This window comes from Lutra lutra, chromosome 13, assembly GCF_902655055.1.
Source record: "Lutra lutra chromosome 13, mLutLut1.2, whole genome shotgun sequence".
Lineage (NCBI taxonomy): Eukaryota > Metazoa > Chordata > Mammalia > Carnivora > Mustelidae > Lutra > Lutra lutra.
In genome coordinates, this window is record NC_062290.1 from 47,323,900 (window position 1) to 47,351,128 (window position 27,229).

The 27,229-nt window shown below is 44.5% G+C and overlaps 2 protein-coding genes and 1 pseudogene across 2 annotated transcripts in view; all 3 read left to right on the forward strand.

Annotated features, from left to right (window-relative positions):
• LOC125083069 (interferon alpha-1/2-like) overlaps window positions 1-27,229 on the forward strand; it is a 234,628-nt gene that overhangs the window by 84,522 nt on the left and 122,877 nt on the right. The gene's annotated exons all lie outside the window — the stretch shown is intronic.
• Window positions 2,558-3,156, forward strand: LOC125083085 (interferon alpha-1/2-like; annotated as a pseudogene).
• LOC125083077 (interferon alpha-1/2-like) lies at window positions 13,087-13,666 on the forward strand. The gene has a single exon (XM_047698983.1). The coding sequence runs from the start codon at window positions 13,087-13,089 to the stop codon at window positions 13,648-13,650; it is 564 nt and encodes a 187-aa protein (XP_047554939.1). The 3' UTR covers window positions 13,651-13,666.

Sequence of the window (27,229 nt, forward strand, 5' to 3'; positions counted from 1 at the left end):
ATAACTCAGGACAACCTTCATTCCCCCCGTCTGCCAGAGCTGCTCGTCCCCAGTGTTTCTGCATCAAATTTGGCTGACGTACACTCTGCCATTTTCTCAGCGGACAGGCCACTCTTTCACTTTGGTCACGTTCAGACAGAACAGTTGTCTTCCCCCCTCCCCACACACAGCTGCCATGTTTTGCTTTTGAGGAAAGGTGACAAGAGAAACAGAATAACTGATGTCATAAAAATGAAAGAGAAACCTGGGGCAGCCCCTTGGCCCTTCTCTTCCTTCCCTCTGTGTGATCCTCACGATGATGTAGAACATGATCAGGACCAGCAAGTCAGAGTATGGTCAGTAAAGCATGTGGAAATATTAAGTTATTCAAATACTCTTTGTTGTTGTGACTTATGTTGAAAATGCAACATCGTGAATAGGAAACGCAACAAGGTGGTTTGTCCCTGACACCATAGCCTGGGCCTCACCCCTGAATTCTGAGCACCAGAGAGATGGCCAGATGAAGCTGCCTCTTGGAAACAAACAGTCTGAATGAACCAGTGAAAGTCTTCAGTTTCTGTGCTGGAAGTTTCTCCAGAGAGACCTAGTCAATGAATTCCCTGTGCTCAGCTCAGAAATTTTGGATGTAACAAGTGTTCCCTAGTTTCAGGAAAATTTGAACCATGGGGGATCCTGGGTGGCTCAACTGGTTGAGGATCTGATTCTTACTCTAAATTCAGGGCTTGATGTCAGGCTTTGGGTTCAAGCCCCATGTTGGCTTACTTAAAAAAAATGTGGTTAGAGCTTACTTTAAAACAATGAAAAAAAAAGAAAATTAGGAACTGTGATGGCACAATAAATGTATACCCTTATGGAAGGTGAAAGGATTATAATCGGTCTTTCCTCTCCTTGTAGAAAACAAATGTTCACGCTCAGCATCTGGGGGCTGTTGACATGTTTGATACCTGGTCAGGAGAGGAGGAGGTGAGCACTGAGAGGGTCCCGGACATAAACATTCCAGGGGCAAGGGCAAGGAACTAGGGGCATTAAGTGCTTTGCTAACAAGGAAACCAGCCCCCGCACAGTAGGGGAATCTTGAGTCCTCAGGTCATGGTGAGCCTGTCCTCAGGAGTGAGCCCAGGAGAGCCCAGGTGGAGGACACTCAGTCACTCCAGAGGAAAGAGCTTAGTAGAGGTGATAACTACCTTGTCAGTGAGGTGCTGCTGGGAAAATCCAGTCATCTGGAATTAGAACCTGGACACCTCCTCTTCCCAGAAGGGAACCAGGCTTCCTGCTGAGGGCACTTGTAATGCCTTGGAGCGCTCTAACAAAACCTAGGTATTCATTGTCATTCATTGGGTTTTCTTGGATATTACATAAGAAGCAATGGCACAGAATTCTTGGAAGACACAAAGTGTCTGCAAGGTCAGTGTGACAAATCTCAGAATAACAGGAATCCCTTAGGATTGGAGGAGGTTCTCTCCATCATTTCCTGGTTCTCAGAGTCTTACCTGGACAAGTGATCTTTCTTACTGGTGAGCTGCCAGTGGTGTCTTGCGGCCATTGCTGATGTCTGAGGCCTGTTGTGATGCAGGCTTTGGAAATTAAAACACAAATACATTAAATTTTATGAGTTCGCTCTACCCACTCATTCAACACCTCAGTAGTTATCTAGTGTTAAACAGAAAAAGCATTTTGACAATACCTTCCAGAGTACGTAGTAGCAGGGGAAGATAAAGATGATGTTGTCATGGTGCCTGGGTGGCTCAGTCAGTTGGGTGGCCGCTTTCAGCTCAGGCCATGATCCCAGGGTGCTGGGATGGAGCCTTGCATCAGGCTCCCTGCTTCTTGGGAGCCTGCTTCTCCCTCACTGTCTGCCTGTTGCTCTGTCTACTTGTGCTCTCTCTGTATCTATGTCTCTGTCAAATAAATAAATAAAAACCTTAAAAAATGATTTTGTCATATGAGGTAACATTCAAATTCCATACACTGAAAACCCATGTTAAATAAATAATACCACTTTTCAGTTGCATTTAGCAAACTGGATTGATTAGAAATGTTCAGGTACACTGAAACCATTATGTCCTTTTAGAAATACTTAATTTGCATATGTACTCCATGTACAACACTGTATACATGTAAAGAAATTGTAAGTCACTCATCAAATTTACTTAACATACTTAAGCATCAATAGCTTTAAAATATAACTATTAACTTAAAATATGTTGTCATTCTGGACCCTGAATTGGATAAACATTACACTTTTTTGATCTTAAAGCACAGACAAATATACAATATAAAACGATATACACTGTGTCTCCCTGCTACTACGTTTTCTTGGAAGTTGCAATTAAAAAACATCCAAAAGATTCTGGAGGCAAGGATAATACTTAAAGAAAATAATACATGGTTGAAAAGCCCATGTTCCAAACTAAAGTATAAAGTGTAGAAAGGAGAGCAAAAGAGAAGTAGAAAGTGAGGGAAACATTCAGAAATTGAAAACTCCTATGTCCCCTACTTAAGCCACATGCACAAGAGATGTTCAGAGAAGCTAGAGCCACGGGTCCCAGACGTGCCAACCCCAGCCACGCCAACAGCATCTGCAGGATACCCCATGGCCCTGCCCAGCTTCTTCTTGGTGGCCCTGGTGGTGCTCAGCTGCCACTCCCTTGGTTCTCTGGGATGTGACCTGCCTCTGGACTACGGCCTGATGCACTGGAGGGCCTTGATGCTCCTGCGACACATGAGGACACTGTCTGCTAGCTCCTGTGACAAGTACACAAACGACTTTGGCTTCCCCCAGCAGGTGTTTGACGGCAAGGGGCTGCAGAAGGCTCAAGCCCTCTCTGTCGTCCATGTGATGAACCAGAAGATCTTCCACCTCTTCTGCACGGAGGCATCTCCTGCTCCCTGGAACACCGCCCTCCTGGAGGAATTGTGCTCGGGACTTTCTGAGCAGCTGGGCCGCCTGAAAGCCTGTCCCCTGCAGGAGCGGGGGTAGGATTGATGCCCCTTGTGAATGGGGACTCCATCTTGAGGAACTACTTCCAGAGAATCTCCCTCTATCTGCGAGAGAAGCAATACAGCCCTTGTGCCTGGGAGATGGTCCGAGCAGAGATCATGAAACCCTTGTATGCATCAACAGCCTTGCATAAGAGATCGAGGAGCAGGAAGTGACACCCATTTCAATATGGAAATGATTCTCTCTGAAGAATACTATCACACTCCCATGTGTCTGTAGTGTCAAGAACATCATTTCTGCTGAATCATGACATGAACTGAATCAGTTTGTCACATGTATTCAGGAGTATTAGGCAACTTGAAGTCAACGTTACAAGCACCTGTTGCTTTCAGATGACCATGCTGATCTGCCTATTTAGATATTTATTTATTTCACTATTTATAAGATTTAAGTTTTTTTATTGTATTATATTAGTTGTACATACCCTTTGTGGTTAAGAGAATTGTATATGTTTTACGTATATTAAATTCTTTATTTTCTGTTCATTAAATGTTTCTTTAGAAAACTTCTTGCGTTTGTTTCTTATTGAAGCAGGAAACATGTGTGATTACACCATGATGAAAGAACGGACTGTACCACTCTCTCACTCGTTATTTCATTTTTACATGAGAAGTAATCGCCTCGACTTCCTGGAAGTCCCTTTGCATGCTGGCGTCATGGGAAATGCAGACTTCACAAGTCCAATGCTGTGTTGTATCTTGGATTTTGTAGAAAAACTAACCATGGAAGAATAATTGTAGTGAAATAATGTCAGTTATGTTAAAGGGAAGAGTGAGAATAGGGGAAAATATGAATTCTGTAAGTAGAAAAGGAAGCAGACATGTCAGGAAAAAAAATGAAAAGCACCAGATACGTTCCACATCACACGGTAGACACCCAAGTGCCAAGATTCTTTACAAAACGGATCGTTCAGGGGCACCTGAGTGTCTCAGTTGGTTAAATGTCTGCCTTAGGCTCAGGTCATGATGCTGGGGTCCTGGGATCAAGCCCTGTGTCAAGCTCCCTGTTCAGCTGGGAGTCTGCTTCTCCCTCTCACACTCCCCCTGCTTGTGCTTGCTGTCTCTCTCTCTGTGTCATATAAATCAATAAAATCTTTAAGAAAACAAAACAAAGCAAACAAAAGGCATCCTTGGTCCTGCCATTTACAGGCCATTCCCTTCACGTAAAGCCCAGGGAGGGAAGTGGTTGCCTGGGAAGAGAGCGGAGAATGAGAAATGGTGCCTCAAACCTCCCCTGGTTATGGGAGAAAAGAGCCACACTGCAAACAAAGGTGGAATGGCCCTAAGGCAGTAGCATAAGAGCAAATATTGGTTAAGAGTCTATTTCAAAGCCAAAAAAGGCTTCAAGGAATTGCATCATAGCAGAGGGTGCATGGAAAGGGTCCATGAAGCCGGGAAGTAGAAGGGTTGTGACCATGGGGACCAGCTGTTTTGACTGAATTACTCACCAGAAACCATACTGGCGACAGACGAAAGGCGAGGAACAGAACAGAAGCTAGTGACTATAGATAGAACATAATCTGGGAGATTTACCTTCTTTGGGCTAATTAAGCTTCCATGAAAAAATGAAAAAATAATTGTAATGAGTGATGTCTTCAAATGTCTTCTAATCCATGTAAAACATATATAAAGAAAAGCAAATAAAAATGAAAAGGCATGAAAAGGGTATGAAAACATTCTGCAAATGAGAACTACCCTGTTCTATTGAAGACTCATGAATAGAAAGAACTAAAGATGAATTGGGGGCCAGGGCGCCCCCCACTGTTTCTCCAGGGCAACAGAAGTCCTCAGGTGCAGCGCCCAGCCCCTCTGCGGGGATCCTGCTGGTTCCCCATGGCAGCCTCTCAGCTCTGGTCTGTGAGCTGCCTCCTGGCCCCGGGCAGCTTCACAGGAGGACCTGCTGGTTCTGACACAAGAAGGAGCATCCTTTCCTTCCCTGACCCAGGGACAGCTCCTCAGGGACATTATGCATGGCCGACAGTTCCAGGATGACCAGGCCACCTATGTCCCCCATGAGATGCTCCAGCTGGCCTTCACCCTCTTCCTCACCAGGTGCCGCCATTTGCAGCCTGAACCTGACCCTGCTGGGCAAACTCCGCCCAGGGCCCCAGTGGCAGCCAGAGCTCCGGACACCTGTGTGGTACCTGTGATGTGAGTGGGGGAGTCTCCCCTGGGTTTGAGGGGTCTGGCCTGGCATTGAAGATGTGTTTCCAGCAAATCCATCTCCATCTGAGAGAGAAGAAACAGAGTGACTGCCTGGGAGGAGTCTGAGTCTAAATGAGGTGACCCATCTCTTCCTATTCAAATGAAGACATAAGGAAAGGGAAATGATAAAAAGGAAGAAAGCAGGAAAGGGATCTGGAAATGATATTCTTTTTTTTTTTAAATTTTAATTTTTTATTTTTTCAGCATAACAGTATTCATTATTTTTGCACCACACCCAGTGCTCCATGCAATCCGTGCCCTCTACAATACCCACCACCTGGTGCCCCCAACCTCCCACCCCCCACCCCTTCAAAATTCTCAGATCGTTTTTCAGAGTCCATAGTCTCTCATGGTTCACCTCCCCTTCCAATTTCCCTCAACTCCCTTCTCCTCTCCATCTCCCCTTGTCCTCCATGCTATTTGTTATGCTCCACTGGAAATGATATTCTTGACCTACAACACTAAGTCATATGCCCATGAGATCCATCTTTCTAAGGACTCCTCTTTCTGCCTCAGCAATACAACATGTGAAGTTACTCAGCATTGTGGTTAAATGTGTCTGTGACAGGACTATCCCTAAGGGCCTCCATCCACAGGACAGAGCTAGCCTGAAGTTGTTCATGTGTTCACGTATTGCAGGATCCTCTGGTTTCTGGATCAACACTGAACCAGTTGGAACAGTTTTCATGACTCCACAGCTGCAGCAACAAGAACAAAACCAACAACCCCCAAATGCAAGAAGACAGAAAGCAACAACTCTTCTTAGATCCACTCACAGCTGAGGTGCCAGGGCCAGTCTCAGCACTTGTACCGGGAGAAAAAGGAGCGCACAGACAATCACACTCGCCAGGAGAAGGCAGTGATAGGAACTTGAGCTGTTGCAGAAGCCTGGCTCAAGGCTCTGTGTGCTTCCACCAAGCAGTTACAACGTCCAGTCCTCCCTAGTCAGTGGAGCCCACAGGTTTGTGAGTTGTACCTTCGGAATCTCTGCTAGGCTGCCCCTGTGAAGAGCAGAGGGAAATCTGCCAGCTTTACCAGCAGAGGGAGGGGGAAAGCAATCACTCTAGAATAGTCTGACTCTACCTCTTCACAGTGCTAGAGGCCAAGGGGATCTGTGACCAGGAGCCTGAAGGAGGAAAGTCAGGAAGAGGGGACAGCAGACTTCCCACTGGAGATGCAGGGGCGAGTCTGGACTCTCCAACAATGCACATCCTGGAGACATTAAATGGCAATGTGTCTTGCATATTTGGAAATCGAGGCATGGTACTGAAAGTCCTTCTGTCTCACGTGAGAGTGGAATGAGAAGATGTCCTAAAGCTTCAGAGAACCTTTGACATTTAAGGCTGAGAAGGAGTAGTGGAACCTGTCAGGGGCACAGAGATGGGGCAGCCAGTGCAGGTGGGACGCAACCAGGGAAGAATGATCTCCAGGAAGTGTGGCAGAAGGGAAGATTCAGAATTTCCCAAGAGGAACCTCTGGCAGGAATTTATCCCATGGGCTACAGGACTGTGCCCTGCATCTGGATTCTGCTTCCACCTTGTTGTTTGATCATGAAAACCTCACTTGAACGCTCTGTAGCTCGGTTTCCCCAGATGTAAAGTGGGGTGGAAATATTCCTAGAGCTGTTGTGATAATGAAGTGGCCCATTTCAAAGCATCTATTCTCTTCCACTGAGTGAGAGTTTAACAGGTGAGAACTATTATCTTATGTTTCCCTAAAAATTAATTGGCCCTTAGCCTTTTCCCTATAACTGACTGCAAAGGGCTAATCCTCCTAAATATCGTTGTGAAAAAAAAAAAATACCCATTGGGAACAGGTGGCCTATCTGTAGGGTCAGCGGCTCTCAGAATGCAAAAGAAACAATAGAAATGACCGCTGGGGGGGGCCTGGGTGGCTCAGTGGGTTAAGCCTCTGCCGTCAGCTCGGGTCATGATCTCAGGGTCCTGGGATCGAGCCCCATGTCAGGCTCTCTGCTCAGCAGAGGAGCCTGCTTCCTCCTCTCTCTCTGCCTGCCTCTCTGCCTACTTGTGATCTCTCTGTTAAATAAATGAATAAAATCTTAAAAAAAAAAAATGACCCCTGGGCCGCCATCTTCCAGCCACCCCCCCTTTCCTTACCCTTGACTCTCGGGCCATAAGGATGTATGCCCAGGTCATGTCTCCACAAGTAACCTGATACCTGTGCAAGAAACCAGAACATCAGGACTCCCCCAACCCTCCAATCCCCGAATCCGTACCTTATATGGCTGTGAACCTATTCCCTCTCTTAACCCAGATAAAAGACCCACTGGACTCCCTCCCAGTGCAACTTCCCTGACTCCTCTTTCTGGAGTCACGGAACCACGCCTGAGGGTGCCCACCTCCTCCCGACTTTCCTGGCTCCCCTTCTCCTGAGCCCTGAAACTTTGCCGGAGAGCGCTTTTAATTAATCTTGCCTTGTGCCTACCTCACCTAGTGTCCTGTTTATCTTGCCTATAAAACCTTACCCTATCCATTGAATGTAAATAGATACACAATAACATAGTATGTATACATATACACTGTACCTATGTCCGCATACTCTATACGATACATATACACTGTCCCTATGTCTACATACTCTATACGATACGTTCTGGTACGGCACGTTTCCCCTTCCTCAATGCCTTCAGAGATCCCATCCTTTCACTCTCCAATCACAGTGTTTCCCCCTCCCTCAGTGTAGAAACCTCCTGTGAGCTCCCCTCCTTCCTCCCTCCTCAGGATCCTCCCCTGCCCATTCACACAGCTGCTTCCTTTTCCTTTGTGGTTTCTGTCTGGCCCTTTTACTTCCAATTACAAAGCCACAAAGAAAAACACAAGTTGTTTGAAATTTCCAGGTTTTTTCAAAACTCTGCTAGCAGAAGCCTTGTTGATTTCTTTTCCCCTGGTGACTATTGTTGACCTGAGGGAATGTCCCCACAGCAGTGATGTCACAGTGGCAGGAGCAGAGAGGAGATAGGAGCAGGAGGCTTCTGTTCTGTGGCCCATCACAGTCTTTACAGGGAAGGCTGCCAGCGAGGGGGTAAGGTGGGCTAGACAGTGACCAGGTGTGCACACGGGCTCGTGTTGTATGTAGAAGTCTGTCCCCTGGTGGGAGATTCTCCTCCAGAGAAAGCAAACAAACACAAACAAAAACTTCCCTGCTAGTGTTATGAGCCATGAACTTCAACAAAAATACCTTAAAAAAAAAAAAAGAGCAGATAGATTCCTAGTAATAGTGAGCAGAAAGTCCAGAGCTTTTCCCCATCCTTCCTGCTCTGGAGCTGCATGGCGAATATTCTTTACAAAACGGATAGTTCAGGGGCACCCAAGTGGCTCAGTCGGTTAAGTGTCTGCCTTTGCCTCAGGTCTTGATACCGGATCCTGGAATCAAGCCCTGTGTCAAGCTCCCTGTTCAGCAAGGAATCTGCTTCTCCCTCTCACACTCCCCCTGCTTGTGCTCGCTGTCTCTCTCTCTCTGTGTCATATAAATCAATAAAATCCTTTAAAAAAAAAACCAACGAAAAGGATCCTAGGTGCTGCCATTTACAAGCCATTCCATTCACGTAAAGCCCAGGAGGTAAGTGGTTGCCTGGGAGGAGAGCGTAGAATGAGAAATGGTGCCTCAAGCCTCCCCTGGTTAAGGGAGAAAAGAGCCACCCTGCAAACAAAGGTGGAATGGCCCTAAGGCAGTAGTGTAAGAGCGAATATTGGTTAAAAGTCTATTTCAAAGCCGAGAAACGCTTCAAGGAATTGCATCATAGCAAAGGGTGCATGGAAAGGGTCCAGGAAGCCGGGAAGTAGAAGGGTTGTGACCATGGGGACCAGCTGTTTGACTGAATTACTCCCCAGAAACCATACTGGCGGCAGAGGAAAGGCGAGGAACAGAACAGAAGCTAGTGACTATAGATAGAATATACATCTGGGAGATTTACTTTCTTTGGACTAATTAAACTACCATGAAAAAATGAACTAATAATTGAATTGGGTATTGCCTTCTAATGTCTTCTATGCCATCTAAAGCATATATAAAGAAAAGCAAACAAAAATGAAAAGGCATGAAAAGGGTATCGGAACATTCTGCAAACATTCTGCAAAGGAGAACTACCCTGTTCTATTGAAGACTCATGAATAGAAAGAACTGAAGATGAATGAGGGACCAGGGCACCCCCCACTGGTCCGCCAGGCCACCAGAAGTCCTCAGGTGCAGCGCCCATCCCATCTGCGGGGCTCCTACTGGTTCCCCGTGGCAGCATCTCAGCTCTGGTCTGTGAGCTGCCTCCTGTCCCCGGGCAGCTTCACAGGAGGAACTGCTGCTTCTGATACAAGAAAGAGCATCTGTCCCTTCCCTACCCAAGGACATCTCCTCTGGGACATGGTGCGTGGCTGACAGTTCCAGGAGGCCTGGGCCACCTATGTCCCCCACGAGATGCTCCAGCTGGCCTTCACCCTCTTCCTCACCGGGCGCCGACAGTTGCAGCCTGAACCTGTCCCTGATGGGGAAACTCCGCCCAGGGCCCCAGGGGCAGCCAGAACCCCAGACACGTGTCTGGTACCTGTGACTGGAGTGGGGGAGTCTCCCCTGGGTTGGAGGGGTCTGGCCTGGCATTGAAGTTGTGCTTCCAGCAAATCCATCTCCATCTGAGAGAGAAGAAACACAGTGACTGCCTGGGAAGGAGTCTGAGTCCAAATCAGGCGACCCATCTCTTCCTATTCAAATGAAGACATAAGGAAAGGGAAATGATAAAAAGGAAGAAAGCAGGAAAGGGACCTAGAAATGATATTCTTGACCTACAACACTGAGTCACATAGTCATGACTTCCATCTTTCTAAGGACTCCTCTTTCTGCATCAGCCACACAATGTGTTGAGTTAAGTTACTCAGCATTGTGGTTAAATGTGTCTGTGACAGGACTGTCCCTCAGGGCCTCCGTCTGCAGGACAGAGCTAGCCTGAAGTTGTTCACGTGTTCACTTATTGCAGGATCCTCTGGTTTCTGGATCAACACTGAACCAATTGGAACAGTTTTCCTGACCTCACAGCTGCAGCAGCAAGAACAAACCAACAACCCCCAAATGCAAGAAGACAGAAAACAACAACTCTTCTTAGATCCACTCACACCTGAGGTCCCAGCACCAGTCTCAGCGCTGGTACCAGGAGAAAAAGGAGCGAGCAGACAATCACACTCGCCAGGAGAAGGCAGTGATAGGAACTTGAGCTGTTGCGGAAGCCTGGCTCGAGGCTCTGTGTGCTTCCGCTGGGCAGTTACCACGTCCAGTCCTCCCTAGTCGGTGGAGCCCACAGGTTTGTGAGTTGTACCTTTGGAATCTCCGCTAGGCTGACCCTGTGAAGAACAGAGGGAAATCTGCCGGCTTTGCCAGCAGAGGGAGGGGGAAAGCAATCACTCTAGAATAGTCTGACTCTACCTCTTCACAGTGCTTGAGGCCAAGGGGATCTGTGACCAGGAGCCTGAAGGAGGAAAGTCAGGAAGAGGGGACAGCAGACTTCCCACTGGAGATGCAGGGGTGAGTCTGGACTCTCCAACAACGCACATCCCGGAGACACTAAATGGCAATGTGTCTTGCATATTTGGAAATCGAGGCATGGTACTGAAAGTCCTTCCGTCTCACGTGAGAGTGGAATGAGAAGATGCCCTAAAGCTTCAGAGAACCTTTGACATTTAAGGCTGAGAAGGAGTAGGGGAGCCTGTCGGGGGCACAGAGATGGGGCAGCCAGTGCAGGTGGGACGCAACCAGGGAAGAATGATCTCCAGGAAGTGTGGCAGAAGGGAAGATTCAGAATTTCCCAAGAGGAACCTCTGGCAGGAATTTATCCCATGGGCTACAGGACTGTGCCCTGCATCTGGATTCTGCTTCCACCTTGTTGTTTGATCATGAAAACGTCACTTGAATGCTCTGTAGCTCAGTTTCCCCAGATGTAAAGTGGGGTGGAAATATTCCTAGAGCTGTTGTGATAATGAAGTGGCCCATTTCAAAGCATCTATTCTCTTCCACTGAGTGAGAGTTGAACAGATGAGAACTATTATCTTATGTTTTCCCTAAAAATTAATTGGCCCTTAGCCTTTTCCCTATAACTGACTGAAAAGGGCTAATCCTCCTAAATATCACTGTGAAAAAAAAAATACCAATTGGGAACGGGTGGCCTATCCCTTGAATGTAATTAGATACACAATAATATAATAGGTACACATAGACACTGTACCTATGTGCACATACTCTGTACGTTCTGGTACAGCACATTTCCCCTTCCACCCTGCTTCCCCAGATCCCATCCTTTCACTCTCCAATCATAGTGTTTCCCCCTCCCTCAGTGTAGAAACCTCCTGTGAGCTCCCCTCCTCCCTCCCTCCTCAGGAGCCTCTCCTGCCCATTCACACAGCTGCTTCCTTTTCCTTTGTGGTTTCTGTCTGGCCCTTTTACTTCCAATTACAAAGCCACAAAGAAGAACACAAGTTGTTTGAAATTTCCAGGTTTTTTTGAAACTCTGCTAGCAGAAGCCTTGTTGTTTTCTATTCTCCTGGTGACTATTGTTGACCTGAGGGAATGTCCCCACTGCAGTGATGTCACAGTGGCAGGAGCAGAGAGGAGATAGGAGCAGGAGGCTGCTGTTCTGTGGCCTGTCACAGTCTTTACAGGGGAGCTGCCAGCGAGGGGGCAAGGTGGGCTAGACAGTGACCAGGTGTGCACACGGGCTCGTGTTGTATGTAGAAGTCTGTCCCCTCGTGGGACGTTCTCCTCCAGAGCAAACAAACACAAACAAAAACTTTCCTGGAATGAACGGACTCTGCTAGTGTTATCAGCCATGAACTTCAACGAAATTACCTTTAAAAAAAAAAAAAAAAAAGAGCAGATAGGTTCCTCGCAAAAGTGAGCAGAAGGTCCTGAGTTTTTCCCCATCCTTCCTCCTCTGGAGCAGCATGGTCTCTCCCCATTACAGCATCCCCCCACCAGAGGGAACCCTTGTTCCAATTGCTTCCACAATGTATCAAGTAGTTCTAGGGTTGGGAACAAGGCTTCAACATGCCAGTGGGCTGTCTTGTAGACATTGCTCGTGTTTGAGCCTTGTTTGGATGCGGGCTTTGGAAATCAAATACAAATAGATTCTACATAATCATTTAATTCTTCAAAACGTATTCATCGAATCAGGAATTCTATCTGGTACTAAATAGAAAAATTATTTTGAGAATAACTTGATGAGTATCTAACAGCAAGTGAAGTTAAAAATCATTTTCTCATTGAGGCCACCACTAAATACAGTACACTGAAAACAAACGTGCAGTAAATAATGGAATAATTCATTGGCTGTTAGCCATTTGGAATGATTCTCAGTATCGAGGGACACCGATAATATTGTGTCATTCTAGAAATACTTAATTTGCATTGTACTTTTATATTTCCATTTAAGTAAGAAAATTTAGAAGTCACTCATCATATTTAGATATCCGGTAAAGGATAAATAGCTTTAAATATAGCTTTCAGTTGAAATTTTTAGTCAATCTAAATTCTGAATTAAACAGAGTAAAATGAACTCTGTCTTTCTTAACCTATAAAGCAGAGCTATAAATTCATAACAATTAGACTCTAGATCTGTGTTACCACCTTTGTTGGCAGGTTCCTTTACATGAATATTTGAAAGACTGTGACAGGAGTCGGCAATAGGAAAAAGAAACAGTTGAGAAACCCATGCTCTAAACCCCAGTAGAAAGTGTAGAAAGGAAAGCAAAAAGAGAAGTAGAAAGTAAGGGAAATGTTCAGAAATCGAAAACTCCGACGTCCCCTACTTAAGTCTCACGCACAAGAGAAGATGTTCAGAGAAGATAGAGCCACGGGTCCCAGACGTGCCCACCCCAGCCAGGGTCGCCGATGGCCCTGCCCTGCTCCTTTTTGGTGGCCCTGGTGGTGCTCAGCTGCCACTCCCTCGGTTCTCTGGGATGTGACCTGCCTCAGGACCACGGCCTGATGCACTGGAGGGCGTTGATGATCCTGCGACAAATGAGGAGACTGTCTGCTAGCTCCTGTGACAAGTACACAAACGACTTTGGCTTCCCCCAGGAGGTGTTTGACGGCAAGCAGCTGCAGAAGGCTCAAGCCCTCTCTGTCATCCATGTGACGAACCAGAAGACCTTCCAGCTCTTCTGCCCGGAGGCCTCACCTGCTCCTTGGAACATGACCCTCCTGGGGGAATTGTGCTCGGGACTTGCTGAGCAGCTGGGCCACCTGGAAGCCTGTCCCCTGCAGGAGGCGGGGATGGGAGAGACGCCCCTCGTGAATGGGGACTCCATCCTGAGGAACTACTTCCAGAGAATCTCCCTCTATCTGCGAGAGAAGCAATACAGCCCTTGTGCCTGGGAGATGGTCCGAGCAGAGATCATGAAACCCTTGTATGCATCAACAGCCTTGCAAGAAAGATTAAGGAGAAAGAAGTGAGACACCTTTCAACATGGCAATGATTCCCTCTGACTGATAACATCACACATTCCGGAGTTCTGCCGTGTCAGAGACTCTCATTTCTGCTGACCCGAAGACATGAACACAGTCAGTTTGTCAAGAGTTTTCAGAACATGTCAACTCTACAAGCAGTAGTCGCTTACAGATGACCTTGCTCATGTCTATTTATCTGTTTAAATATTTATTTATGTAAATATTTATAAGATTCAGGGTTTTCATATAACATGATGTGCACCTTTACATCGCAGAATATAATAAAATATGTTTTTTATATGATATCAGTATCCTTATGTATATTTTCTTCTTTATGGAACTTTAAGGACAAAAGGGTTTTCAAAGAGGAACACCAGGTCCGATTGTGTACCTTCATTGGAAATTGGACGGCAGAATGCATTTACCATCATACTGCATGAACGTTGGAAATGACAAATGACTTTCTCTAAGACAACTTGCATGTTGACCTTAAGCTATAGGACATAATAAATAGAGATCCTGATGTCTACATCTTCGCTTGTAGGGATATATAAATATGGTTGCTGTAGGGATGGAATCTAAAAACAGTCCTCCTACTTAGTGTTCTGATGAAGAAGGAAAGGAAGTGACTTCTCTCACCTGCTGCTAGAATGAAGAGGTTGAAGCACACAGGAAGCACTCAGAAAAGCTCTGGACCCCATACAGATCACTGGCAGACATATACATAGAGGCACGTATGTCCAATGTCAGGGGGAGGTGAGCTGGCATTTGACAAGAAACACCATGGCTGAGGTCCACATCGAGCAGGTAAAGCCAGAAACCGAGGTGGTCATGCAGGGAGACGGTGTCGTGTGAGAAACAGACATAAACTAGATTCCAAGGCTCTTCAACCATGGAAGGGAGGGGAGAGAAGAGCCACAAAGGAGATGGTGGCCTCTTGGCCATACAGCACAGGGTAAGAGAGGATGCTGCTGAGTGTCTTTAAGGAAGTAAATGTGTTTCGGAGACCATCAGCGGATTCCTGGAAGAAGTGGATTAAAACTACCTGTGATGCCAGAAACACAGATGCCTTTGCTGACCTTCCTGAGAGTCAGTTTGGTGGAATGCATAAGCAGAGACTACGCTGGAGCGGGTGGGAGCATGAATAAGAGGAGTCAGTGCGTCTGACTTGGAGAAGAATATTGCATTTTTTTTTCTTTCTTTAAAGATTTATTTATTTATTTGAGAGAGAGAGAGAGCGTGCGCTAACAGGAGTGGGAGACGGAGAGAGAGTGCCACGTGGATTCAGTGCTAAGCATGGAGCCTGATGTAGGGCTCAATCTCATGACCCCGAGATCATGACCTGAGCCGAATCCGATAGTCAGACACTCAACCAGTGTGGCATCCAGGTGCCCCTCAGAAGCGTTTCTTAAAATACAGCGAGAAAGCAAAGCTGCTGAATCATCGACCCAAACCTACTCACACTCCTTGACCTTGGCCTCTAGCTGTCGCCTGAAGAGGAATGGGGTTCATTATTCTGGGCATAGTTTGCCCTTTTATGTCATTTCTTTTTCCCCGAGTGAATTCTTGGTATCGATGTTCCGCAAATCATGTTAATATGTTTAATGTTGTATTTGTTTTTCATCATGACTGAACTACTGACGGTGGTTTATCCTGTCTTGGTTCTTACTACCTTGCACATCAGCGAGCTGCTCCGCTTTAAGAATTCACTCGGTAGGAATGGATAACTCATTCAATCCTTCATCAAATTATCTATTACTAAGGATAAAATCATGTTTCCCGGAATTATCGGCGTCATTTTAGGTTCCTTAACCCCTCCTTGTGACACTGTTTACTACAGCGTCCTAACACCCCATGGCTGTTTTCTAGAGAGTTTGATATGGTAAGAATTCTTCTCTGTTGCTCGCTGATAGTATTCCCTCATTTTCAGAATACTACAATGTTTGATGGATAACTACATCACAAGATTCTCATGCACATAAACACTGACAGACTTTCTTCAAAAAGGAGTGTAGGAAGCTGGGTCTGGCATTCGTTCTCCTAATATTTAGAGCAATGAAAAATCTTTGGTCAAATCAGCTGAAAATACATGAATCATGGAAATCTGTGGAGCAATAGTGAGTTGTGTGTATTTCAGGAGAAAAAAACAGATTTAACAATTATAACTGAATAGCGTGAATATTCACTGAACTCATGCACTGAAAGGCATCTAGCAGTGCATCTTCCATATGGAATGGTTTAAATATGTTAGAAATTGAGAGGAGTCAAGATGGCGGAGAAGTAGCATGGAATACTACTTCAGGTAGCGGGAGATCAGCTAGATAGCTTATCTAAAGATTGCAAACACCCACAAATCCAATGGGAGATCGAAGGGAAGAAGAACAGCAATTCTAGAAACAGAAAATCAACCACTTTCTGCAAGGTAGGACTGGCGGAGAAGTGAATCCAAAGCGACGGGAAGATAGACTGCGGGGGGAGGGGCCGGCTCCTGGCAAGTGGCGGAGCAACGGAGCACAAAATCAGGGCTTTTCAAAGTCTGTTCCGCTGAGGGACATCGCTCCAGAGGCTTAACCGGGGTGAAGCCCACGCAGGGTCAGCGTGGCCTCAGGTCCCGCAGGGTCACAGAAGGATCGGGGGTGTCTGAGTGTTGCAGAGCTTACAGGTATTAGAACGGGGAAGCCGGCTACAGAGACAGAGCTGAGGAGTAAGCTCTAAGCTTGGGGTTACCTTAAACCGGTCGCAGGCTTGGTCAGCTCGGAGCACGGCTGGAGGCCAGGGTGACGGGAGTAATTGGGCGCTGTTCTCTGAGGGCGCACTGAGGAGTAGGGCCCCCGGCTCTCGGCTCCTCCGGGCCGGAGACTGGGAGGCCGCCATCTTCATCCCCGCCCTCCGGAACTCTTCGGAAAGCACTCAGGGAACAAAAGCTCCCTAAAGCAAACTGGAGAGGTTTACTCAGCCCGGCCCGGGTAAGGGCGGTGCACCTCCGCCTGGGGCAAAGACGCTTGAGAAGCACTACAACAGGCCCCTCCCCCAGAAGAGCAACAAGAAATCCAGCCAGGACCAAGTTCACCTATGAAGGAGTGCAGATTTAATACCAAGGATAGCAGCAGAATTCCAGAGGAGGGGAAAGCAAAGCCGGAGCTCATGGCATTCTCCCCATGATTCTTTAGCCTTGCAGTTAATTTTTTTTTCCTTTTTCAATTTTTTTCCTCTTCTTCTGCTAAATTTTTTTAAACTTTTATCCTTTTCTTTTTTAACGTTTTTTAACTAGTTTAACTAATATATTTTTTCCTTTTTATATATTTTTTAATTTTTTATTTTTTCAGCATAACAGTATTCATTATTTTTGCACCACACCCAGTGCTCCATGCAATCCGTGCCCTCTACAATACCCACCACCTGGTGCCCCCAACCTCCCAACCCCCACCCCTTCAAAATTCTCAGATCGTTTTTCAGAGTCCATAGTCTCCCATGGTTCACCTCCCCTTCCAATTTCCCTCAACTCCCTTCTCCTCTCCATCTCCCCTTGTCCTCCATGCTATTTGTTATGCTCCACAAATAAGTGAAACCATATGATAATTGACTCTCTCTGCTTGACTTATTTCACTCAGCATAATCTCTTCCAGTCCCGTCCATGTTGCTACAAAACTTGTGTATTCATCCTTTCTTTTTTCTTTTTTTTTTTTTTACAGCTTTATAAACATATATTTTTATCACCAGGGGTACAGGTCTGCGAATCGCAAGGTTTACACACTTCACAGCACTCACCATAGCACATACCCTCCCCAATATCCATAACCCCAACCCCCTCTCCCAACCCCCTCCCCCAATCAACCCTCAGTTTGTTTTGTGAGATTAAGATTCACTTATGGTTTGTCTCCCTCCCAATCCCATCTTGTTTCATTTACTCTTTTCCTACCCCCTCAACCCCCCATGTTGCATCTCCTCTCCCTCATATCAGGGAGATCATATGATAGTTGTCTTTCTCCGATTGACTTATTTCGCTAAGCATGATACCCTCTAGTTCCATCCATGTCGTCGCAAATGTCAAGATTTCATTTCTTTTGATGGCTGCATAGTATTCCATTGTGTATATATACCACATCTTCTTTATCCATTCGACTGTAGATGGACATCTAGGTTCTTTCCATAGTTTGGCTATTGTAGACATTGCTGCTATAAACATTCGGGTACACGTGCCCCTTCGGATCACTACGTTTGTATCTTTAGGGTAAATACCCAGCAGTGCAATTGCAGGGTCATAGGGTAGTTCTATTTTCAACATTTTGAGGAACCTCCATGCTGTTTTCCAGAGTGGTTGCACCAGTTGCATTCCCACCAACAGTGTAGGAGGGTTCCCCTTTCTCCGCATCCTCGCCAGCATCTGTCATTTCCTGACTTGTTAATTTTAGCCATTCTGACTGGTGTGAGGTGATATCTCATGGTGGTTTTGATTTGTATTTCCCTGATGCCGAGTGATATGGAGCACTTTTTCATGTGTCTGTTGGCCATCTGGATGTCTTCTTTGCAGAAATGTCTGTTCATGTCCTCTGCCCATTTCTTGATTGGATTATTTGTTCTTTGGGTGTTGAGTTTGCTAAGTTCTTTATAGATTTTGGACACTAGCCCTTTATCTGATATGTCATTTGCAAATATCTTCTCCCATTCTGTCAGTTGTCTTTTGGTTTGGTTAACTGTTTCCTTTGCTGTGCAAAAGCTTTTGATCTTGATAAAATCCCAAAAGTTCATTTTTGCCCTTTCTTCCCTTGCCTTTGGTGATGTTCCTAGGAAGATGTTGCTGCAGCTGAGGTCGAAGAGGTTGCTGCCTGTGTTCTCCTCGAGGATTTTGATGGATTCCTTTCTCACATTGAGATCCTTCATCCATTTTGAGTCTATTTTCGTGTGTGGTGTAAGTAAATGATCCAATTTCATTTTTCTGAATGTGGCTCTCCAATTTTCCCAACACCAGTTATTGAAGAGGCTGTCTTTTTTCCATTGGACATTCTTTCCTGCTTTGTCGAAGATGAGTTGACCATAGAGTTGAGGGTCCATTTCTGGGCTCTCTATTCTGTTCCATTGATCTATGTGTCTGTTTTTGTGCCAGTACCATGCTGTCTTGATGATGACAGCTTTGTAATAGAGCTTGAAGTCCGGAATTGTGATGCCACCAACTTTGGCTTTCTTTTTCAATATTCCTTTGGCTATTCGAGGTCTTTTCTGGTTCCATATAAATTTTAGGATTATTTGTTCCATTTCTTTGAAAAAAATGGATGGTACTTTGATAGGAATTGCATTAAATGTGTACATTGCTTTAGGTAGCATAGACATTTTCACAATATTTATTCTTCCAATCCAGGAGCATGGAACATTTTTCCATTTCTTTTCCATTTCCAATTCCAATTCCAATTCCATTTCCAACACTTTTCCATTTCCATTTCCATTCTTTCCATTTTTCCATTTCCATTTCTTTTCCATTTCCAATTCTTCCTCAATTTCTTTCATGAGTACTTTATAGTTTTCTGAGTATAGATTCTTAGTCTCTTTGGTTAGGTTTATTCCTAGGTATCTTATAGTTTTGGGTGCAATTGTAAATGGGATGGACTCCTTAATTTCTCTTTCTTCTGTCTTGTTGTTGGTGTAGAGAAATGCAACTGATTTCTGTGCATTGATTTTATATCCTGACACTTTACTGAATTCCTGGACAAGTTCTAGCAGTTTTGGAGTGGAGTCTTTTGGGTTTTCCACATATAGTATCATATCATCTGCAAAGAGTGATAGTTTGACTTCTTCTTTGCCGATTTGGTTGCCTTTAATTTCCTTTTGTTGTCTGATTGCTGAGGCTAGGACTTCTAGTACTATGTTGAATAGCAGTGGTGATAACGGACATCCCTGCCGTGTTCCTGACCTTAGCGGAAAGGCTTTCAGTTTTTCTCCATTGAGAATGATATTTGTGGTGGGTTTTTCATAGATGGCTTTGATAATATTGAGGTATGTGCCGTCTATCCCTACACTTTGAAGAGTTTTGATCAGGAAGGGATGCTGTACTTTGTCAAATGCTTTTTCAGCATCTATGGAGAGTATCATATGGTTCTTGTTCTTTCTTTTATTAATGTGTTGTATCACATTGATTGATTTGCGGATGTTGAGCCAGCCTTGCAGCCCTGGAATAAATCCCACTTGGTTGTGGTGAATAATCCTTTTAATGTACTGTTGAATTCTATTGGCTAGTATTTTGGCGAGAATTTTTGCATCTGTGTTCATCAAGGATATTGGTCTGTAGTTCTCTTTTTTGTTGGGATCCTTGTCTGGTTTTGGGATCAAGGTGATGCTGGCCTCATAAAATGAGTTTGGAAGTTTTCCTTCTATTTCTATTTTTTGGAACAGTTTCAGGAGAATAGGAATTAGTTCTTCTTTAAATGTTTGGTAGAATTCCCCCGGGAAGCCGTCTGGCCCTGGGCTTTTGTTTGTTTGGAGATTTTTGATGACTGTTTCAATCTCCTTACTGGTTATGGGTCTGTTCAGGCTTTCTATTTCTTCCTGGTTCAGTTGTGGTAGTTTATATGTCTCTAGGAATGCATCCCTTTCTTCCAGATTGTCAAATTTGTTGGCGTAGAGTTGCTCATAGTATGTTCTTATAATTGTCTGTATTTCTTTGGTGTTCATTGTGATCTCTCCTCTTTCATTCATGATTTTATTTATTTGGGTCCTTTCTCTTTTCTTTTTGATAAGTCTGGCCAGGGGTTTATCAATCTTATTAATTCTTTCAAAGAACCAGCTCCTAGTTTCGTTGATTTGTTCTATTGTTTTTTTGGTTTCTATTTCATTGATTTCTGCTCTGATCTTTATGATTTCTCTTCTCCTGCTGGGTTTAGGGTTTCTTTCTTGTTCTTTCTCCAGCTCCTTTAGGTGTAGGGTTAGGTTGTGTACCTGAGACCTTTCTTGTTTCTTGAGAAAGGCTTGTACCGCTATATATTTTCCTCTCAGGACTGCCTTTGTTGTGTCCCACAGATTCTGAACCGTTGTGTTTTCATTATCATTTGTTTCCATAAATTTTTTCAATTCTTCTTTAATTTCCTGGTTGACCCATTCATTCTTTAGAAGGATGCTGTTTAGTCTCCATATATTTGGGTTCTTTCCAAATTTCCTCTTGTGATTGAGTTCTAGCTTTAGAGCATTGTGGTCTGAAAATATGCAGGGAATGATCCCAATCTTTTGATACCGGTTGAGACTTGATTTAGGACCAAGAATGTGATCTATTCTGGAGAATGTTCCATGTGCCCTAGAGAAGAATGTGTATTCTGTTGCTTTGGGATGAAATGTTCTGAATATATCTGTGATGTCCATCTGGTCCAGTGTGTCATTTAAGGCCTTGATTTCCTTGTTGATCTTTTGCTTGGATGATCTGTCCATTTCAGTGAGGGGAGTGTTAAAATCCCCTACTATTATTGTATTCTTGTCGATGTGTTTCTTTGATTTTGTTATTAATTGGTTTATATAGTTGGCTGCTCCCATGTTAGGGGCATAGATATTTAAAATTGTTAGATCTTCTTGTTGGACAGTTCCTTTGAGTATGATATAGTGTCCTTCCTCATCTCTTATTATAGCCTTTGCTTAAAATCTAATTGATCTGATATAAGGATTGTCACTCCTGCTTTCTTCTGATGTCCATTAGCATGGTAAATTCTTTTCCACCCCCTCACTTTAAACCTGGAGGTGTCTTCGGGTTTAAGATGAGTTTCTTGTAGGCAACATATAGATGGGTTTTGTTTTTTTTATCCATTCTGATACCCTGTGTCTTTTGATTGGGGCACTTAGCCCATTCACATTCAGGGTAACTATTGAGAGATATGAATTTAGTGCCATTGTATTGCCTGTAAGGTGACTGTTATTGTATATTGTCTCTGTTTCTTTCTTATCTACTACTTTTAGGGTCTCATTTGCTTAGAGGACCCCTTTCAATATTTCCTGAAGAGTTGGTTTGGTATTTGCAAATTCTTTCAGTTTTTGTTTGTCCTGGTAAAAATATTAGATGGGCAGCAGACTTATCCACAGAGACCTGGCAGGCCAGAAAGAGCTGGCATGATATATTCAGAGCACTAAATGAGAAAAACATGCAGCCAAGAATACTATATCCAGCTAGGCTATCATTGAAAATAGAAGGAGAGATTAAAAGCTTCCAGGACAAACAAAAACTGAAACACCCGAATGTTTATAGCAGCAATGTCTACAATAGCCAAACTACGGAAAGAACCTAGATGTCCATCAACAGATGAATGGATAAAGAAGATGTGGTATATATACACAATGGAATACTATGCACCCATCAAAATATGAACTCTTGCCTTTTGCGACGATGTGGATGGAACTAGAGGGTATCATGCTTAGCGAAATAAGTCAATGGGAGAAAGACAACTATCATATGATCTCCCTGATATGAGGGAGAGGAGACGCAACATGGGGGGTTAAGGGGGTAGGAGAAGAGTAAATGAAACAAGATGGGATTGGGAGGGAGACAAACCATAAGTGACTCTTAATCTCACAAAACAAACTGAGGGTTGAAGCGGGGAGGAGGGTTGGGAGAGGGGGGTGGTGTTATGGACATTGGGGAGGGTATGTGCTATGGTGAGTGCTGTGAAATGTGTAAACCTGGCGATTTACAGACCTGTACCCCTGAGGATAAAAATATATTATATGTTTAAAAAATAATAATAAAAAAATTAAATTAAAAATAAAATAAATAAATATGTTAGAAATTGTCTTATCTTAATTCTGACAGCTATATATGAGAATATTGTTTGTCTCCTCCTCCAAAATTCTTGGGAACAGTGTGGTCTACACTTCAGTAGCTGACTTGCAAAGGCGGCAGCCTCCCAAACTGGAATTCTGTTGTGAATTCTAGGAAAGGCTGACCCATTCATCCGCCATTGCCAAGAAGGGTTTTTGTTTTTTGCCAGTAGCTTCTACGAACATCTGAGAGTGGAGAATAAACATCTAGTTGGAAGTGCAGAAGAACATGCTATTTCCTTAACCTTCTGGCACCCACCCTGCCCTCTACCCTCCCACAACCCTCATTCCAGAAAACATTCCCCTGTCTAACGTTACCTTGCTAGCCAAGGCAGAAGTCCCCACAGCCCCCTTGGCATTCACTCTCTTGACCTCTCAGCCTGTTCACACAACAGCTTTCTGTTCTGCTGTCATCTCAGCCTAAAGATTTTCCGAAGGAGCAGCAGAAGTAAGCAAGCAGAAGACAAAAGTGCAATGAAATCTCTAGGTTTTGCAGAACAACCTGCTCGTGGCCAAATGTGACAAGGGTGACCAGCGAAATGGGACCTCTTCCTGAGCATGTCCCTCCAGTTGCAAAAGCCTACTTGTGGACATCCAGAGATTCGAATACTGTCATAAACCCATTCCTTACTCTGTCTATGACAAAGAGTAAGTCTTTTCCGGATATCCCTATGGCCACAGACACTTTCAATCACCAGTGTTATTCATTATTAAATATTGGAAAGTTTTGGAGAACTAAGCAGCAAAAGCCAAATGCAGGGGCAAGGGGACTGAGTACCACTGCCAACATTTTGAGTTTTTTTTTTTTAAGATTTTATTTCTTTTTCTGAGAGATGTAGAGAGGTAGAGCATGAGAGGTGGGAAGGTCAGATGGAGCAGCACAGTCCCCACTGAGCAGATAGCCCAATGTAGGACTCGATCCTAGGACCATGAGAGGATGACCTGAGCTCAAGGCAGATGCTTAAAGGACTGAGCCAGCCAGGTGCCCCAAAGCCAACCAACTTTCTATCCCCAGGCATTTCTATTCAGCCTGTGAGGGCATGTAGAGGCGGCAGGGCTCAGGGTTGGGTTCCAGGGACAGGCTGGGAGACATCACCCTGCACTATTGGCCACAAGCAGCCAAGGTTTGGCAGCGTCAGAAGCCAGAGTGTGCACTTGCCCTCCCTCCACCCTCCTGTCAGCTGATTGCTGTGCTGTGGAGCACAAAGCCCACAGACATCCAGTCCCACATAGAAACACACACTAAGTCCAGGACCCTACCCATATGTCTACAGCTAAAGAATCCCAGAGCTCAACTGTGCCTCTGAGGGAACGCTCCCTAAGTTTGCGTTACCCCAGGAGTAGGACACTCCTTTGCTCAGACAACCACAGCTGACGTCTGGAAACATGAAAGTGTTGAATGTCAGCAGGAGTGTGGGAACCTGGAAGGAGAATGGAAATGGGAAAGTGTTCACTGGATTGGTGACTTATCCTCAGGAGGTGGAATAGTAGGAAAGTAGGGCAGCGTCGAGTCAACTGTCTCTCTGTGTCCTTCCCGAGACTGAGAAGGTTCAAGTGGACGCTGGGAGCAGAGAGTTCATCAGGGCATTGTGGCCTATGGTAGCGGCCTCACCACGGGTGACCCTGACAGGACAGGAGTCTGCAATGTGTATGGAAGGAGGAGGGTCACTCTAGTGCCAGCCAGACACCTATATCTCAGGGCAGAAAAATCTAATGTCTTATGAGTATTTTTTTTATTTTGTTATTAACATATAATTTATTTAGCCCCAGGGTTACAGGTCTGTGAATCCCCAGGTTTACACACTTCACAGCATTCACCATAGCACATACCTTCCCCCATGCCCATTAGCCCACCTCCATTTCCCTACCCCCCTTTCCCCGGCAACCTCAGTTTGTTTTGTGAGATTAAGAGTCTCTTTATGGTTTGTCTCCCTCCCAATCCCATCTTGTTTCATTTATTCTTTTCCTGCCCCCAAACCACACACCTTGCCTCTCAACTTCCACAAATCAGGGAAGTATATGATAATTGTCTTTCTCGATTGACTTCTTTCGCTAAGCATAATACCCTCTAGTTCCACGTCATTGCAAATGGAAAGATTTCATTTCTTTGGATGGCTGCATATTATTCCAGTATATCTACACACCACATCTTCTTTATTCATTCATCTGTTGATGGATATCTAGGTTCTTTCCATAGTTTGGCTCTTGTGGACATGGCTGCTATATACATTCGTGTGCATGTGCCCCTTCGGATCACTACATTTGTATCTTTAGGAGTCCACTTCCTGGGTTGTAGGTAGCTCTATTTTCAACTTTTTGAGGAAGCTCCATGCTGTTTTCCAGCGTGGTTGCGCCAGCTTGCATTCCCACCAACAGTGTAGGAGTGTTCCCCTTTCTCCGCATCCTCCCCCGCATTTGTCAATTCCTGACTTCTTAGTTTGAGCCATTCTGACCGGTGTGAGGTGGTATCTCATTGTGGTTTTGTCCTGTATTTCCCTGACGCCGAATGATGTGGAACAGTTTTTCATGAGTCTGTTGGCCATCTGGATGTGTTCTGTGAGGAAATGTCTGTTCATGTCCTTGCCCATTTCTTGATTGGATTATTTGTTCTTTGGGTGTTGATTTTGATAAATTCTTTACAGATTTTGGATACTAGCCCTTTATCTGATATATCATTTGCAAATATCTTCTCCCATTCTGTCAGTTGTCTTTTTGTTTTTGTCTTTTAAGATTTCATTTATTTATTTGACAGACAGAGATCACAAGTAGGCAGAGAGGCAGGCAGAGAGAGAGAGAGAGAGAGAGAGAGAGGAGGAAGCATGCTCTCCACTGAGCAGAGAGCCCAATGCGGGGCTCGATCCCAGGACCCTGAGATCGTGACCCGAGCCAAAGGCAGAGGCTTTAACCCACTGAACCTCCCAGGTGCCCCGTCTTTTGTTTTTGTGAACTGTTTCCTTTGCTGTGCAGATTTTGACCTTGATGAAGTCCCAGTAACTCATTTTTGCCCTTGCTTCCCTTGCCTTTGGTGATGTTCCTAGGAAGTAGTTGCTGTGGCTAAGGTCAAAGAGGTTGCTGCCTGTGTTGTCCTCAAGGATATTGATGGATTCCTTTCTCACACTGAGGTCCTTCATCCAGTTTGAGTCTATTTTTGTGTGTGGTGTAAGGAAATGGTCCGGTTTCATTTCTCTGCATGTGGCTGTCCAATTTTCCCAACACCATTTGTTGAAGAGGCTGTCTTTTTTCCACTGGACATTCTTTGCTGCTTTGTCGAAGATTAGTTGACCATAGAGTTGAGGGTCTGTTTCTGGGTTCTCTATTCTGTTCCACTGATCTATGTGTCTGTTTTGGGGTCAGTACCATACTCTCTTGATGATGACAGCTTTATAATAGAGCTTGAGGTCTGGAATTGTGATGCCACCAACTTGGGCTTTCTTGTTCAGTATTCCTCGGCTATTCAAGGTCTTTTCTGGTTCCAAATAAATGGTAGGATTCTTTGTTTCATTTCATTGAAAAAATGGATGGGCTTTTGATAGGGATTGCATTAAATGTGTAGATTGCTTTAGGTAGCTTATACATTTTCACCATATTTGTTCTTCCAATCTATGAGCGTGGAACATTTTTCCATTTCTTTGTGTCTTCCTCAATTTCTTTCATGAGTTCTTTATAGTTTTCTGAGTATGAATTCTTTGCTGCTTCGGTTAGGTTTCTTCCTAGGAATCTTATGGTTTTGGGTGCAGTTGTAAGTGGAATTGATTCCTTAATTTCTCTTTCTTCTGTCTTGTTTTGGTGTAAAGAAATGCAACTGTACTCTGTGCATTGTTTTTATATCCCCACGCTTTACTGAGTTCCTATCCAAATTCCAGCAGATTTGGAGTGGTGTCTGCTGGGTTTTCCACATATAGTATCATATCATCTGCAAAGAGTGACAGTTTGCCTTCTTCTTTGCTGATTTGGATGCCTTTAATTTTTTTTGGTGCCTGATTGCTGAGGCTAGGACTTCTAGTACTATGTTCAAGAGCAGTGGTGGTAATGGACATCCCTGCCGTGTTCCCTGACCTTAGTGGAAAAACTCTCAGTTTTTCTCCACTGAGAATGATGTTTGCAGTGGGTTTTTCATGGTGGGCTTTGATGATATTGAGGTATGTACCCTCTATCCCTACACTTTGAAGAGTTTTGAACAGGAAAGGGTGCTGTACTTTGTCCAGTGCTTTTTCAGCATCTATTGAGAATATCATATGGTTCTTGTTCTTTCTTTTATTAATGTATCGTATCCCATTGATTGATTTGGGCATGTTGAACCAACCTTGCAGCCCTGGAATAAATCCCGCTTGGTCGTGGTGAATCATCCTTTTAATGTACCGTTGGATCCTTTTGGATAGTGTTTTGGTGAGAATTTTCACGTGTGTGTTCATCAAGGATATTGGTCTGTAATTCTCTTTTCTGATAGGAACCTTGTCTGGTTTTGGGATCAAGGTAATGCTGGCCTCATAAAATGAGTTTGGAAGTTTTCTCTCCATTTCCATTTTTTGGATCAATTTCAGGGGAATAGGAATTAATTCTTCTTTAAATGTTTGGTAGAATTCCCCTGGGAAGCCGTCTGGCCCTGGGCTCTTGTTTGTTTGGAGATATTTTGATGACTGTTTCAATCTCCTTACTGGTTATGGGTCTGTTCAGGTTTTCTCTTTTTTCCTGGTTCAGTTGTGGTAGTTTACACGTCTCTAGAAATGCATCCATTTCTTCCAGATTGTCAAATTTGCTGGCGTATACTTGCTCACAATATGTTGTTATAATTGTTTGTATT